This window comes from Hemitrygon akajei, chromosome 25 (assembly GCF_048418815.1).
Source record: "Hemitrygon akajei chromosome 25, sHemAka1.3, whole genome shotgun sequence".
NCBI classification, from domain to species: Eukaryota; Metazoa; Chordata; class Chondrichthyes; order Myliobatiformes; family Dasyatidae; genus Hemitrygon; species Hemitrygon akajei.
This window is the reverse complement of record NC_133148.1, coordinates 31929860-31945946: the sequence shown is the minus strand read 5'-3', so window position 1 is coordinate 31945946 and position 16087 is coordinate 31929860. Positions and strand designations below refer to the sequence as shown.

At 45.5% G+C, this 16087-nt stretch overlaps 1 protein-coding gene across 1 annotated transcript in view; it reads left to right on the top strand.

The window, feature by feature from the left end:
- The window catches only part of ech1 (enoyl CoA hydratase 1, peroxisomal), a 44298-nt gene extending 28634 nt beyond the window's left edge, over positions 1–15664 (top strand). Inside the window, exons 6-9 of the mRNA XM_073028875.1 lie at positions 757–827; positions 8399–8470; positions 9609–9759; positions 15413–15664. Of these exons, the coding sequence (XP_072884976.1) occupies positions 757–827; positions 8399–8470; positions 9609–9759; positions 15413–15517 (399 nt within the window). The 3' untranslated portion in view covers positions 15518–15664. The remainder of the gene's footprint in view (positions 1–756; positions 828–8398; positions 8471–9608; positions 9760–15412) is intronic.
- The last annotated feature ends 423 nt before the right edge of the window (positions 15665–16087 follow it).

Sequence of the window (16087 nt, the reverse complement as noted above, 5' to 3'; positions counted from 1 at the left end):
GAAATTTCTTTAGTCAGAGGGTGGTGAATTTGTGGAATTTGTTGCCACAGGCAGCTGTGGGGGCGGGTCGTTGGGTGTATTTAAGGCAGAGATTGATAGATTCCTGATCGGACAAGGCATCAAAGGTTACGGGGAGAAGGCCAGGAACTGGGGGTTGAGGAGGAGATAGAAAAAAAGGATCAGCCATGATTGAATGGTGGAGCAGACTTGATGGGCCAAATGGCCTCATTCTGCTCCTATGTCTTATGGTCTAACAGAAAATTACGGTATTGGTTCATATCCTATCCTTTCCAGTTAGAGCTTCATCCAGTTTAGGGGGCCCACAGTGGTGAATGTGTGGAATTCATTGCCACAGGTGGCTGTGATGGCCAGGTCATTGAGTGTATTTAAGGCAGAGGTTTTTAGATTCTTGATAAGTCAGAGCGCGAAAGGTTCCAGGGAGAAGGCAGGAGAATGGGGTTGAGAGGGAAATGGATCAGTCATCATGAAATGGTGTAGCAGACTCGATGGGCTGAATGGCCTAATTCAGCTCCAGTCTCTAGTGGTGGCATAGCGATTAGCGCGATGGTATTATAGCTCAGGGCGTCAAGAGTTCAAGTGCTCCAGTTTCCTCCCACAGTCCAAAGACGTGCCAGTTAGTAGGTGGATTGGTCATTGTAAACTGTCCTGTGGTTAGACTAGGGTTAGTTGCTGGGTGGTGTGGCTCGGTGGGCTGGAAAGTATCTCTGAATAAATAATACTTCTGTTTCTGCCCAGGTGGTGGACATCGGAATGGCAGCTGATGTGGGAACATTGCAGCGACTGCCCAAAGTTATAGGAAGTGCCAGGTACTCTTTTGCCGTCAGTAAGCCTTGATCTCAGTCCGGACTTGCCCTGCCTTGCACTGCACGCTCACCCTCCGCCTTGCACCCTTGTGTCTGCTCTCCCTTGTTGACTCTCTCCAGTTCTTTGCTGGCACTCTCATTCTCTGCACCCGGCTGACCAGCTTTCCTCGGTAAGAAAATGATGCAACTAATTTGCTCTGTTTTGTTTTAAGCTGCGCATTTTGCTAGTGTGAGAACATCCCAGAAGTGACACTGAGTTTTGCATTCAACGCGACATCCGTGCTCGTGTTTCTGTGCCACACAACTCTCCTCCCAAACTCGTGTTATCTAACTTTGATTGGTCTAACCTCTCTCCTTCGTTATCCATCAGACTTCCTCTCTTAAATACGACAAACTCCATCCAGAAGCAGATTTATTGTTCAAATTAAATTTTAAGATTACATATATAAAACTCTGGGATTCATTTTCTGGGAAACACAGTAGAATCAATGAAAGACCGCACCCCAACAGGATGGACAAACAAACAATGTGCAAAAGACAACAAACACTGCAAATGCAAAGAAAATAATAATCATTATAAGTAAATAAGTAATAATTATTGAGAACATGAGATGAAGTGTCCTTGAAAGTGAGTCTATAGGTTGTGGAAACAGTTCAGTGAAGAGTTGAGTGAAGTTATCCCCTCTGGTTTGCGATTATCACTGACAGTTCAAAGGTCAAAGTAAATTTATTATTAAAGCACACCTATACTTCACCATACTATATACTACCCTGCAGGAATTTACAGTAACTACAAAGAAACAGAACGGAATCACTGAAAACGCACACACAACAAATATCGACCAACAATCAGTGTGCAAAAGAGTGAAGTTACTCCCTCTGGTTCAAGAGCCCTGATGGTTGAGGGGTAATAACTGTTCCTGAACCTGGTGGTGTGGGACCTGAGGCTCCTGTACCTCCTTCAGCCAGAAAAGAGCATGGCCAGGATGGTGGGGGCTCTTGATGATGGATGCTGCATCCCTGCGCTCTGTGTAAAGGTGCTCAAAGGTGGTCATGTCGTGAGATTTGTTCTTTTGCAGTACAATGCAGATGTAACAAATTGCTTTGAGTTACACTGGAGAAAAACAAGTGATGCAACAGAGGAGGCGTTTAGGCATTCGAACTGTACCAAGCCAGATTCATGAATTCGTGGCCTGTTCGGAAATCTGATGGCAGAGACGAAGAAACTAATCCTAAAATCTTCAGGCTCCTGCATCTCCTGCTTGATGGTAGTAATGAGAAGAGGGCTTGTCCTGGGTGGTGAGGGTCCTTCGTGATGGATGGCTCCATCTTGAGGCACCGGCTTTTGAGGATGTCCTCGATGATGGTCAGGGTTGTGTTTGTGATGAAGCTAGCTGAGTTCACAACTCTGCTGCCTCTTTCAGACCTGACACAATTGAGCCTCTATACCAGACAGTGATGCAGGCAGCATCCAGAATATTCTCCACCGTACATCTGTGGAAATTTTCCAGCATATTGGTGACATACCAAATCTTAAACTCCTAATGCATAGCCGCTGGCGTGCCTTCATTGTGATTAGGTCAAAATATCGGACCCAGGACACATCCTCAGAGATGTTGACACCCAGGAACTTTGAAACTGCTCGTTCTCTCAGTGAGGATTGGTGATGCTCCCCCAACTCTGCCTTCCTGAAGTCTACAATACAACCTCACTGATATTGAGTATTGACTGCCTGTTACGCAATGAAGGTCCTCCAGCTCTGGCGGTGTTCAGGGCTCCCTTCATCATGTCAGTAGCTTCCTCTTGGTTTTCACGACTGTCAGTCAGGCAAGTCCCGGGTGGAGACTCAGGAATACCGTCACACTCAGGTGTAGAAGGATTCTTCATTGCTGTTTCCATAACAGTTTTGTTTGACCAGTCAGAGTTGTTACCTGTGAGCTGAACCCCCGAATCTGGATAACAAGTGGACCGCTCTGAGTCTGGCCTCTGCCCTTTGACCTGGGTGACCCTACCACGAGCCAAAGCATAAAGCCCTGACTCCAGCCAGCATAGCTCTCCGGGTCATTGAGGAACACAGGCCTCCAAACCCTACAACAAGGGTGTGATCCTCTTGAAGGCTGACGTTGAGTGCAGGGTTGTCATTGTGACACTACTTAACGATCTATTTTGCTCCTGTGCGCCTTCTCGTCACCGCCTGAGATTCTGTCAACAACAGTAGGTTTCATTTGCAAATTTCTAGATGGCGTCTGAGGTGCTTTTAGCCACCCAGTAATGTGTGTGTAGAGGAAGCCGAGCATTAGGCTAAACGCACATCCTGTTGGTTGTCAGTAAAAGAAGAGATACTGTTACTGATCCGTACTGACTGTGTTCTGCAGATGAGGAAGTCAAAAATCGTATTGGTAGGCAAATTGCATCGGGTCCAGTTCCTTGATTGAGCGGAGTTAAGTCTAATCATGACCAACCTCTCAAAGCACTCCCCATGACCGCCAGTCCCACATTCTCAACACCTTCTGATTCTCAAATCTGTTGTCGATTTATTTGTGACTAACATATCTAAAGGGTAGTGGAGTGGAGATGCGTCTCTACCCAAGGAGGTGTAAGGTGCTCCTTCCCTCCGCTAGCCTGCAGGTCACCCTTGGACAAGGTTTGGCACCTGCTTAGACCCCCAATCAGGGTCATGCCACAGGAGCAGGTGGTGGATGGTCATATGAGCAGCCGGTGCAGATCACACGTCCTGGTTATGCGACCACTGACGCCAGGCAGACAATCTCTGAAGAGTATTGATAATGGCTGGGGTCACCCGTCTTGTAAAGAAACCTGCCCAGAAGAAGGCAATGGCAAACCATTTCTGTGGAAGAGTTTTGCCAAGACCAAGATACGACACGGCACATAATGAAGATGACAAAGAGCACTTATAAAAATCCAGGTTTTCATTACCCATCCACATTCCTCCAATTCCCACAAACTTGAAGCAGGTTTCACACTGTAATTGTATTAGAAACTGAACAGAGGGCAAATTATAAGATCAGCCACTCCAAGCCTGCTTGTTTGAGAAAGCTTTGTTTCCACGGTGCATGTTAAAGTTTGGAAAGTGACTTTTTAAAGCAATTAGTTAGATAAGGTTTGCTAGCTCCCATTTTCAGAGTTCCTTCCCTTGTGTGGATTGATCTAATTAACTTCAAATTTTGTTACCCTTAAAGCTCACCAGATGTGAGCAGTGAATGCCTCCTCCATAGATGCTGTCTAGCCGTGAAAGTCCAGGCTGTTACTTTGCTCAAGTAACCACAGATTATTCATACTACTCTGTTCCCTATCTAAAAGTCTGTATCACTCCCAAACTAATCCCCCCTTTGTGAGTGCTGGAATTGATGGGAACGTGGGGAAAGTAAATGGGATGAGTGCAGGATTAGTGTAAATTGTTCTGACTCACTGAGCCAAAGGACTTGTTTCTGTGCATGATGATCGTACGAAACAAGGTTTTCTGGGTGGAGCTGTGAGCACTGGCAGGTAGCTCTTAGTTGGTTCAGCAAGGCTGGACAGGGTGGAAGGAATGCTGACTGAGTTGAAAGCACCTCTGAGCATTTGACAGGAGCCATGTATCACTTTCAGTCTGTGTTGTAGTTGGCATCCGTTAGTCTCGTGAGACCATGGATCTGCGCCTGGAATGGTTTCTAGGGCGCAGGCCTGGGCAGGGTTGTATGGGAGACCGGCAGTTGCCCATGCAGCGAGTCTCCCCTCTCCACGACACCGATGTTGTCCAAGGGAAGGGCAAGGGCCGATACAGCTTGGCACCGGTGACGTCGCAGGAGTTGCCGGAACGAGGTTGAAGGCAACGTCGGACTGCCTTAGGGGCTCCAGCTCCGGATTTGTCCTCAGGGTTTACTCCCGAAGCCTTTCCCATGAGTGGGTATGGCCGCAAGGCAGCGGCGGTTTGAGGTCAGAGTTTTCCCTCTCTTAGATGGACTGCCTTCCCAGGCTGACGAGCTCCATCTACCTGAGTTTATTATGCTAATCTTGTAGAAGCAAATGAGTGTAGTTATGTGTTCATGTTTTGTTAATTGTTTAGTTTTGATAGAAGCAACTAGGAATGATTTTTTTTTGGTGACCGCTAATTGGAACATTACTGGTACAATGACCACTAATTGGGAAGTTACTGGTATGGTAACTAGAACACTTGAATATGTACAGAACGCTAATTAGGATGTTGCTGGAACACTAACTTAGGCTACACCCACACTAGACTGGATAATTTTGAAAACGCCGATTTTGCGTAAAAACGATAGGTGTCCACACTACGCATTTTTGAAAATATCTCTATCCACATTGAAACGGAGATTTCGGTGAATCTCCTGCTACTGCGCATGCGCAGGACACATCTACTGAAAACAAGCGACATGTTTGGTGTCGAATCTCACCGTAAAAGTGTGTGTCTGTGTAGTTACAGACTAGAAAAACTTAAAATGACGGACAGCTGTTGGCCTTCACACAGGAGAACTTAAAAGTAAAAAAAAACAAATACTGGAGTGTACGGCGGCAACCGACAGGGAGTTCACGGACAGATTGACCCGGCTGACGACGAACATTGAAAAACTGACTAACTCTGTTGCATTAATAAAGCACCTTGTTAAATGTGTAAAACATGTCCGCATCAGTGTTATCTTGTATTTCCATACAATGTTACATTCGGCTGTTACACATCTATTGTCAGAGAAGTACTTGCATAAATAAATAAACCACCTTCATATGAGCAAGGACAGAAAACAGGGCAAAGTGAGTATGCTTATTTGTTCAGTAAGTTATGGGTCAAAGTATTTGGTGAGTACATTTCTAACTCTTCTGGCTTCAGTCTCGTTGCCATTTGTTCTGAAATTGTTAGGTTGCGTTCAAGAAATCAATGAAGTAGCGCTCTGCCTTCTGATAGCTTTTTCAGAAGTCTCCGGTTACCCTGTCCACACTGATCTGGCCAATCCGTGTTTTCAAAAATACACACTTTGGAAAGCGTTTCTGAAAAGCTCCGGTTTCGAGGGACGAAAACGCCGTTTTAGTGTGGATGGAAGGTAAAAACGAAGAGAAAAAGCTTCGGTTACGGATTTATCCGGCGTAGTGTGGACGTAGCCTTAGTTTGACTACATACCACGCTAACTGGGATGCTGAATGGAAAGCTTGTATATATATAGGGCGCTAATTGGGACGTTACTTGAAACTAATTTAGTTCGCCCACTTACTACGCTAATTGGGATGCTGAACACTTGAATACATCTAGAACGCCAATTGGAATATTATTAGACCGCTTAATTACGCTGATTTGAATGCTAAGATCCTATATTGCTAATTGAGTTCCGTTATTTTTTAATCGCTATAAGATTGTTCGTCTTTGCTGGCTTCATAATAAAGGATCGAACATACCTTTTTCGACTTCAGGACTTCGCTATTTGGAAGCGCGTCGTATGGTGTCAATCTCCTGCCTTAGTCTCTCAGCGGTTTTGGTTTGTTTTAAAGTAACCGCGACACATGTCTTCATCTTCTCAACTGGGACTGAACGTAAGAGCCAGGGCAAAGGGCACGCCAGGCATGAGATTCTTGCAGTCATCAGGAGGGAGGTACAGGAGCTTCAGGACTCACACCACCGGGTTCAGGAACAGTCATTAACCCTCAACCATCAGGCTGTTAAACCAGAGGGGATAACTTCACTCACCCCATCACTGAACTGTTTTTGGACTCACTTTCAAGGACTCTTCATCTCATGTTCTCCATATTTTTCCCTTTTTTTCCCCTCCTTGTATTTGGACAATACGTTGCCTTTTCCACATTGGTTGTCCGTTCTGTTGGGTACGGTCTTCCATCGGTTCTATTGTGTTTCTTGTACTTACTGTAAGTGCCCACAAGAAAACAAATCTCAGAATTGTATATGGGTGACATAATGCACTTTAATAATATACTTACTTTGAACTTTCAACATTCTCTGCCACTGAAGTCAAAGAGGAAGTAGGGTGTGGCAGGGTTCCTGTTGGGTTGGAGTTCTGCTCTTCAGTAATTCTCTCTCTCTCTCTTACCCCCTCTCCCTCTTTCTCTCTCTCTCTCCCCTCCCTCTCTCTCTCTCCCCTCCCTCTCTCTCTTCCCCCTCCCTCCCTCTCTCTCTCCCCTCCCCCTCCCTTTCTCTCTCTTCCCCTCCCTCTCTCTTCCCCCTCCCTCTCTTTCCCCTCTCTCTCTCTTCCCCTCCCTCTCTCTGTCCCCCCGCCCTCTCTTCCCCCCTCTCCCCCCCTCTCTCTCTCTCTTCCCCCCTCCCCAGAGAAAGGCCCCATGCTGCTCCTGTTGATGAGTCTGAATCAGCTAAGATTCACCTAATCTCATTAATCAGCGCATAACAGAGATTCAGACTGGCATTGTACTTCCTAGTTAACTGATGGAGGATGAGAGGTGACTTGACAGAGGTTTTAAGAGTGGAGACTCTCCCCCCCCCCCCCCGGGTGAAAATGGCTAATATGAGGGGGCATAACTTTAAGGTGTTTGGAGGAAAGTTGGGGGGGAATGCCAAAAGTAGGATCTTGACATCGGTTGTTCTTTCATAATTTTTTAAGATGTTAGTTGAATTAATAAAAGACTAAAATCATAGTTTTAATCATAGTTTTTTTTTACTGACATACTTTGTATCTAACAATTTGTATTTTTAACAAACTCATATATTTTTCACAGTATGTGGTGCTTTTTTTTCACTTACTGCCAAAAGGCAGTATAGCAGTTACGTCACAGTTTATCACCCTTTTCGTTTTTCCAACTTTTCATTAATCAATTTTTGGTCAATGAGGTTAGGTGAATCTTTATCTAGTTCAGACCCATCAACAGGCGGTTTGAGTGTAGGAACATCACTGGCTAAGTGTCAGCGCTTTACCCACATGTTATAATTGTGTAGCCATTGATTGGTTTCTCTTATCTGAGGAACTTATGAGAGTAAAGGGGTCAAGCGCGCCGTGTTGAATCTATTTAGTTTCTTGTCTTTCATCTGCTTTGTATCACCGTTCCTCGGCCTGCTTAGCAGCTATCCTTGGTTTAAACTTTAAAATGAACAGTCGTGAAAATTAAAGTTTCTCGCTCATTCCTGAGCTCCTAAGCGAACCTGGGGATCGGAAATAACCGAGATCCGGCAACCCGGAGAGTAGGTGCATGGAGCACACTGCCAGAGTAGTGGCCGAGACGGTTACATTGAATTGAATTAAATGATCTTTATTGTCATCGTACATAGGTACAATGAAACATTAGGGCAGGTTTCCCAACCTTTTTTATGCCCTGGGGCCTTACCATTAACCAAGGGGTCCATGGTGGGAACCCCAACATTAAGGACACTTGGAGATTATTAGATAGGCACTTGGGTGAAAGAATAGTGGGGAGAAAAGTGTTAGTTGGATTGTAGAGCAGGTTAACAGCTCAGTACAATATTGTGGGCTGAAGGGACTCTACTATGCCTCCCTGTTCAGTGTTCTGATACTTTTAACTCTATTTATGTTATGTGGGAGAGTTGGGAAACTTGGGAACAACTCAGTTCGGCTTCATTGTCTTCTCCTGCTTGTGTCTTGTAGCCTGGTGAGTGAACTCGTTTACACGGCGAGGAAGATGATGGCCGACGAAGCGATGCGCTGTGGACTGGTGAGGTAAGCGCCCTGTATTAATGTTCACGCCTGACCCCATGAGATCTGTCAGCGTGCCGCCATCCTTTGGGTGAGTGACTGGACCGAGGCTCCTGATTCCCTCCTCAGCGACGCAGCAGATCCCCCTCCGTTGTTTTGGCAAAGTGAGTAGGGTTCTACCTGAGTTCTGATGGCCAGAGACTTCCCCTGATTATTTGCTCATTGTCACGTTTTTTTTTTGGGATCCTGCTGAGTATCAGCCGGGCGTTGAACCTCCTGCTATCAACGATAGCCACACAAGCACGTGATTGACGGGAAAGTGCCTCCAAGTCCGGTAGTCCTACATTGCTCAAGCCACACCTGGCTCTTTGTGGAGTATGCAGAACAGTCCCTATCTCAGTCCTACTTCGGTCAGACCCTCACCTATTTCTATTGACCTGCTGCTCCCTATAGAATGCCGGAAATCCAGAGTAGCGCACACACACACACACAGAACGCTGAAGGAGCTCAGCAGGTCAGGCAGCATCCATGGAAATGAATAAGCAGTCGATGTTTCGGGCCCCTTCTCAGGAAAGAAAGCGGGAATAAAAAAAGGTGGGGGAAGGAGAAGGAAGGTGATAGGTTAACCAGGTGGGAGGGAAAGGTGTAGTAGTGTAGGCCTCCGTTAGGCTCGATACACCACGGATTTACACCTTGGAAAGTTTCCAGTGCGCAAGCCTGGGCTTAATGGAAGACCAGCAGTCCCCTCTCCACACCACCGATATTGTCCAAAGGAAGGGCATTAGGTCCCATACAGCTTGGCACTGGTGCCGTCGCAGAGCAATGTGTGGTTAAGTGCCTTGCTCAAGGACACACACGCTGCCTCAGCCAAGGCTCGAACCAGCGACCTTCAGATCACTAGACGAACGCCTTAACCACTTGGCCACGCGCCAACACAGGGCTGGAGAATAAGGAATCAGATAGGAGAGGGCCATTGGAGAAATAGGAGGAGGGGACCCAGGGGAGACAATAGGCTGGATATCGAAGCTGACAACTCTGGTTCCAACTCCCCCCATCACCTAGTGTAAGAATAGACAGTGGAGGATTGGGCCTAGGCTGTTGGATCTGCCCTGCACAGCCAGGCCAAACGTCACTAACTTAACTTTTCTCTTCTTGTCCAAAGCCGGGTCTTCGAGGACAAGGAAACCATGTTGGACGGTGCCTTTGACTTGGCTTCTGAGATCGCCAGCAAGAGCCCGTTGGCAGTGCAGGGAACTAAGCTGAACATGATCTACTCCCGGGATCACTCGGTCAAGGAAGGCCTGGATTACATTGTGAGTACCAGTACATGGTTAACGATAAAGTGGCGCACTGCAGAGCAAAGACCTTGACATCTCATCACCACCTGTTCCCCGCCCCCCGACCACAAACTTCCGCTTTGCCAAAAGAGTGTCTGTGTCACTGAAGATTAGGATGACACTTCGCGAGTGTCTGTGTCACTGAAGATTAGGATGACACTTCGCCGGTGAAGACGTGCCATGAATTAGATCATACGAGGCCGCCGTCGGTCAGGGTCGACCGCGGATGTTGCGTCCTCGCTGTCTCGATACGCAAGCCAGGTCAGTACGACACGGAGAGCAAGCTGCTGCCCGTGTAGCAAGCTCCCCCTCCCTACGCATCATGATGAGCCCAAAGGATTGGCAGACGGATACAGTTTAGCACCAGCAGCGTCGCAGGAGTTGCCAGTCAAGTCAAGTCACCTTTATTGTCATTTTGACCATAACTGCTGGTACAGTACACAGTAAAAGTGAGACAATGTTTTTCAGGACCATGACACAGTACAAAAACTAGACTGAACTACGTTAAAAAAAAACACACAACAACTAAACTAGACTACAGACCTACCCAGGACTGCATAAAGTGCACAAAACAGTGCAGGCATTACAATAAATAATAAACAGGACAGTAGGGCAGTAAGGTGTCAGTCCAGGCTCTGGGTATTGAGGAGTCTGATAGCTTGGGGGGAAGAAACTGTTACATAGTCTGGTCGTGAGAGCCCGAATGCTTCGGAGCCTTTTCCCAGACGTCAGGAGGGAGAAGAGTTTGTATGAGGGGTGCGTGGGGTCCTTCATAATGCTGTTTGCTTTGCGGATGCAGCGTATAGTGTAAGTCCATGATGGTGGGAAGAGAGACCCCGATGATCTTCTCAGCTGACCTCACTAAGGGTCTTGCGATCCGAGATGGTGCAATTTCCGAACCAGGCAATGATGCAGCAGCTCAGGATGCTCTCAATACAACCTCTGTAGAATGTGATGAGGATGGGGGGTGGGAGAAGGACCTTCCTCAGCCTTCGCAGAAAGTAGAGATGCTGCTGGGCTTTCTTTGCTATGGAGCTGGTGTTGGGGGACCAGGTGAACACCAAGAAATTTGGTGCTCTTAACGATCTCTACCGAGGAGCCGTCAAAGTTCAGTGGGGACCTGTCACTCCGTGCCCTCCTGAAGTCAACAACCATCTATTTTGTTTTGTTCACATTCAGAGACAGGTTGTTGGCTCTGCACCAGTCCGTTAGCCGCTGCACCTCCTCTTGTAAGCTGACTCGTCGTTCTTGCTGATGAGACCCACCACGGTCGTGTCATCGGCAAACTTGATGATGTGGTTCGAGCTGTGTGTTGCAGCACAGTCGTGGGTCAGCAGAGTGAACAGCAGTGGACTGAGCACGCAGCCCTGGGGAGCCCCCATGCTCAGTGTGATGGTGTTGGAGATTCTGCTCCCGATCCGGAATGACTGAGATCTCCCAGTCAGGACGTCTAGGATCCAGTTGCAGAGGGAGGTGTTCAGGCCCAGTAGGCTCAGCTTTTCAATCAGCTTCTGAGGGATGATTGTGTTGAATGCTGAACTGAAGTCTATGAGCAGCATCTGAACAGTCAGTGTTGAACTCAATGTGGGACTACAGCTCCAGCTTCATCTTCTCCAGGTAGTCACAAAATACAGACCTCAACCGCATCCCCCCCCCCCACATTCGAAAAAGAAACAAAACCCACAACCCCCCCACCCCCTCACTCAGTCAAAAAACTAACAGATCGCTCACTTGTAAAAACGGCAGCCTGAAGATCAAACCCTAAACCCATCCCTAGCAAAAAAAATCAGCGACAACAACATCAAACCCCCGACTCCCCCCTTGCAAACAAAAACAGCAACAAATGCATCAATCCCCCCATCCCCCCCTCTTTCAAACACCAAAACTAACAGATCGTCCACACAGAAATACACCAACAAGAAATCAGACCCCCAAATCCCCACCCCTCCCTCTCACACAAAGAAACGTATCACCCATCTGTCAATTGGCAACAAGAAAGAAAGCACGGAAAACTGAAGGAGACCAATATAAGCTCCAGTCCAAAAATCATGTAAATCTCAGAATTTCAAAAACATCCACCCCGGGGTCAGCATCGAGGAGAGCAGCTGCATGAACTCTGACCTTTCATGAAGAGTGACCGCCACATTGCCGACCCACCTACTGGCCGTTGTCGATCCCGTAGTCTCTGTGGAGAGCGACCGCTGACCTGCTCCACGTTCGCCTTGACACTTCGAAATGGAGTCACTCGTGAACCTGCGTGAGCTCTGGTCTTCTCTGTGAGACAGCTCACGCTCGTGCTCTTGGTCCTCTTCAAGGACAGCCGAGTACTAGATCATTTGATCGAGCTCCAAATTGCGCGTCACAGGCGCTGACAGTTTCCGACACACAATCAGGACGAAAAGAACCGTCTTTCCCCTTCTTTCCTGAAAACCTCTTCCTTCCCCCGCTCTGTGATTGGCCAAAATGTTAACAAGACAAATACTATTGGCTAATTGTAACAAACCTAACTTAATAATCGACTGAACTTTTATTCTAAACAGCAAAAATGAAATAGTCAATTATATAATGTAATTAAAGGAACACTTTTTATAGAGTTTTACATTTTGAGGAGATCAGCAAAAAAGAAATCAAAAGCCCAACAGCATAACTGTATTAATAAAATAAAGCATGATCTTATACCAGGGTGTTACATAGGCAATGACTGTGACTAACTCCTCTACAGTAAGAGAAAGTTCCATGGCTGTCTATTTTGAGTTACATGGACAAACGCACGTTGTGTTTAGAAACCACAATGGATTTTGTGTGTTAGAATGCTGGGAGAATCCCCTTTATTGTTTAAGGACCGCTTTCCCCATCTTCACTCATTTCTTTTGAAGTGACTCTTTGTTGGTCGTCGACGGTCCCTGTTTAGTGGAGGTGCTTATCCCCCAACCAGACAGCACACATACATAGTCATCGTCACTTTGTTGTTTGCAAGACCCGGATCCTGCTGTGCTTCTGCTTTGCTTTGAAGGTCTATTTTTAAAAAAAACTTCTTAACAATGAAAAGCAAAACTCTTCACAAGTTTGTCGGGTTTTAATGGGACCGGGAAATTCTGTGCTCCCTTGAGCTGGCACTCACGGAGACAATTTTCAACAGGCTAAAGTTACTCAGCATCATTAGCTCATAACAACGTAAGAGATAGGAGCAGGAGTTGGCCATCTGGCTGGTCGAGCCTCCTCCGCCATTCAACAAGATCATGGCTGATCTGGCCATGGACTCATCTCCTCCGACCTGCCTTTTCCCCATAACCCTTAATTCCCCTACTATGCAAAAATCTATCCAAACTTGGTCTTAAGTATATTTACTGAGGTTGCTTCCACTGCTTCATTGGGCAGAGAATTCCACAGATTCACTACTCTTTGGGAAAAGCAGTTCCTTCTCATTTCCGTTCTAAATCTACTCCTCCGAATCTTGAGGCTACTGCCCAATGAAGCAGTGGAGGCAACCTCTGTAAATAGAGACTATTTCTATTCTCACCTACCAGTGGAAACAACTTTCCTGTCTCTATCTTATCTACCCCGTTCATAATTTTATATGTTTCTGCGACTTGGCTTATGACTAGTTTGAGTTCTGACCATAGTTTGCCAGCTTTGTTGCTGCTCTATTAAAGGCCATTGCTCAGACGCTCCCATTGTGAAGTGGTGTAAGTAGATTGTGAAATCACTCAGAGCTCAATCACTGCCTGAGTTAAACATAGGGTTTTCAAGTGCTCACAATTTTTCAGCTACGACTCAGTTTTAAAAGAAGTGCTCCCTTTTGGGGGTCTTTGATGGAGCAATATGACATCTGATGCTATTACAGCTAGTTCAGTGTTCTGAGATCATTTCTGGTGTCCTCTGTAAGAAAGTTTGTACACTCTTCCCGTGTGCTCTTGGGTTTTCTCCGGCTGCTACGGTTTCCTCCCACAGTCCAAAGATGTACCGGTCAGTAGATTAATTGATTATCGTAAATTGTCCTGTGAATAGGCTGAGGTTAAATTGGTGGGTTGTTGGACGGAGAAGGGCCTGTTCCCTGCTGTATCTCTAAATAAATAGATCCATAAATCTGAATTCTGGGAAAAATCTTGAACATTAATAGATATTTAAAGAAAAGCAATTTTAAAATATTAGCGAATCTGCTACTTTTTACTTAGCCTCCAATCTCATGACTACGAGAAAAGGAGCAGAATTAGGCCATTCAGCCCATTGAGTCTGCTCCCGCATTTCATCATGGCCGATCTATTTCCTTCTCAACCCCTTTCTCCTATAAGACCATAAGACATAGGACGTTTTTTCCAAATCAAAATAAATGTATTGTCAAAGTACATAGACATCACCATATACAACCCTGAGATTCATTTTCTTGTGGGCATGTTCAGTAGGTTTCAATAGGTACACTTAATGTCAGAGAAATGTATACAATATACATCCTGAAAATCTTTTTGAAAATATCCACGAAAAAAGTGGAATACCCCAAATAATGAATGACAGTTCAATGCTAGAACCCCAAAGCCCCCCCCCACCCATGCACAAGCAGCAGCAAAGCAACGATTCCCCCCCCCCCCCGAGCACTCAAGCGTGCAGCAAAGCATCAATAAAGACACAGACTTGCAGTACCGCAAAGATTACTCGTTCACCCGGTAATTCGACATACTACAGGCTCTCTCTCTCCCTAACAAGGGAAAAAGAGGTGTCCCCGTTTCACAGGGAGAGGGGAGACATAACAAACAACATAAATTAATCCATAATAGAATAATAACCATAATAGGATGGATGAAAGACTGCACCATCTTAGGCGTGCAAAAGACAACAAACTGCAAATACGAAAAGAAATAATAATATTATTATTATTATTAACAATCATGTGGCAAACATCGTTCATAAAAATCTTGCCCTAAAATACAAACTCATAAATGAAATCATACCTTACTATAAATACAAGCCTGATCCAGTTTTAGAGTCAGAATGCCACAAATTATGAACGATCAATTATTGCAGATAGGAAAATCCATAATAACTGTCCAGATATAATAATACAGAATAAACAAGCAAGTACAACTTATTTAATAGATATAGCCATGCCAAACACACACAACGTACGGAAATCAATCAGTGGAAAAACACCAGAAATATGCTGAATTAAAAGGGGAAATTGAAAAACTTTGGAACATAAACAGAGTATACGTTGTCCCAAAAGTACCATCTACAACCGGTGTCATCCCAAAGTCACTACACAATAGCATTAAACAGTTAGCGCCACACTATAATATCTTCAGAAAGTCACGATACTGAACACCGCGAGAATAGTCTGAAAGTTCCTAGCAATTGAGAAGTGACCGTACCTCAGATTTTACCAGCTTGAGTTGAGGGGGAAAAAATTCTTCCTGTGATATACGGCTTTTTTGGCATTTTGAGATTTAAGGCAAAGAAAAGATGTATACTTATGTGCACATTTTACACTAATATATTTACGTGCGTGTGTGTTATCAGTCCCGGAGCTATAGAAATAAGCCAGTCATATCAATGTGTTTCAGAAGTCCTGTGGCCACCACCCACCTTACACACGTCCAAACAGCACTAACCGAAACCTTTCCTTGATTTTCCTCAGGCCACGTGGAACATGTCGATGCTTCAGACTGAGGATCTTGTGAAGTCTGCTCAAGCTGCAATGGAGAAAAAGTCTCCCAGAGATATAACTTACTCCAAACTCTGATGGAACCAAGTCTCTGAATATATCCAGTTGCGTCCCCTCTCCCCTCTGAATCCTGAACTATAATCTTACTACTTTAATTAATTTTATTTTCGAAAAAGAATGAATTGTTTACAAAAAATTATTGTAATTAAATATTATTTTGCCTCACTCTTGCTTTGTCAATCAGCTGCCTTTTTTCTGATTTGCTGATGTACCGCAGGGATCATGTAAAGATGAGTTTGAATCCTCTCAATGACATGCAGTATATCCGGCCTTGTCACTCTTTGTCCTGGCTGATATTGATTGCTGAGGCTTTATAAGGGCGTTGGTCAGACCACACTTGGGGTATCTGTGGGCAGTTTTGGGCCCTTTATCTGAGAGGTGATATGCTGCAAATGGAGAGGGTCCAGAGGAGGTTCACAAGAATTATCTCAGGAACAAAGGGGCTAACGTATGAGGAGCACATACAGACAAGCTGGATGAACTCAGCAGGTCAAAGGGTCTCAGCCAGAAACGGATGCTGCCCGACCTGCTGAGTTCATCCAGCTTGTCTGTATGTGTTGATTTGACCGCAACATCTGCAGTGTACTT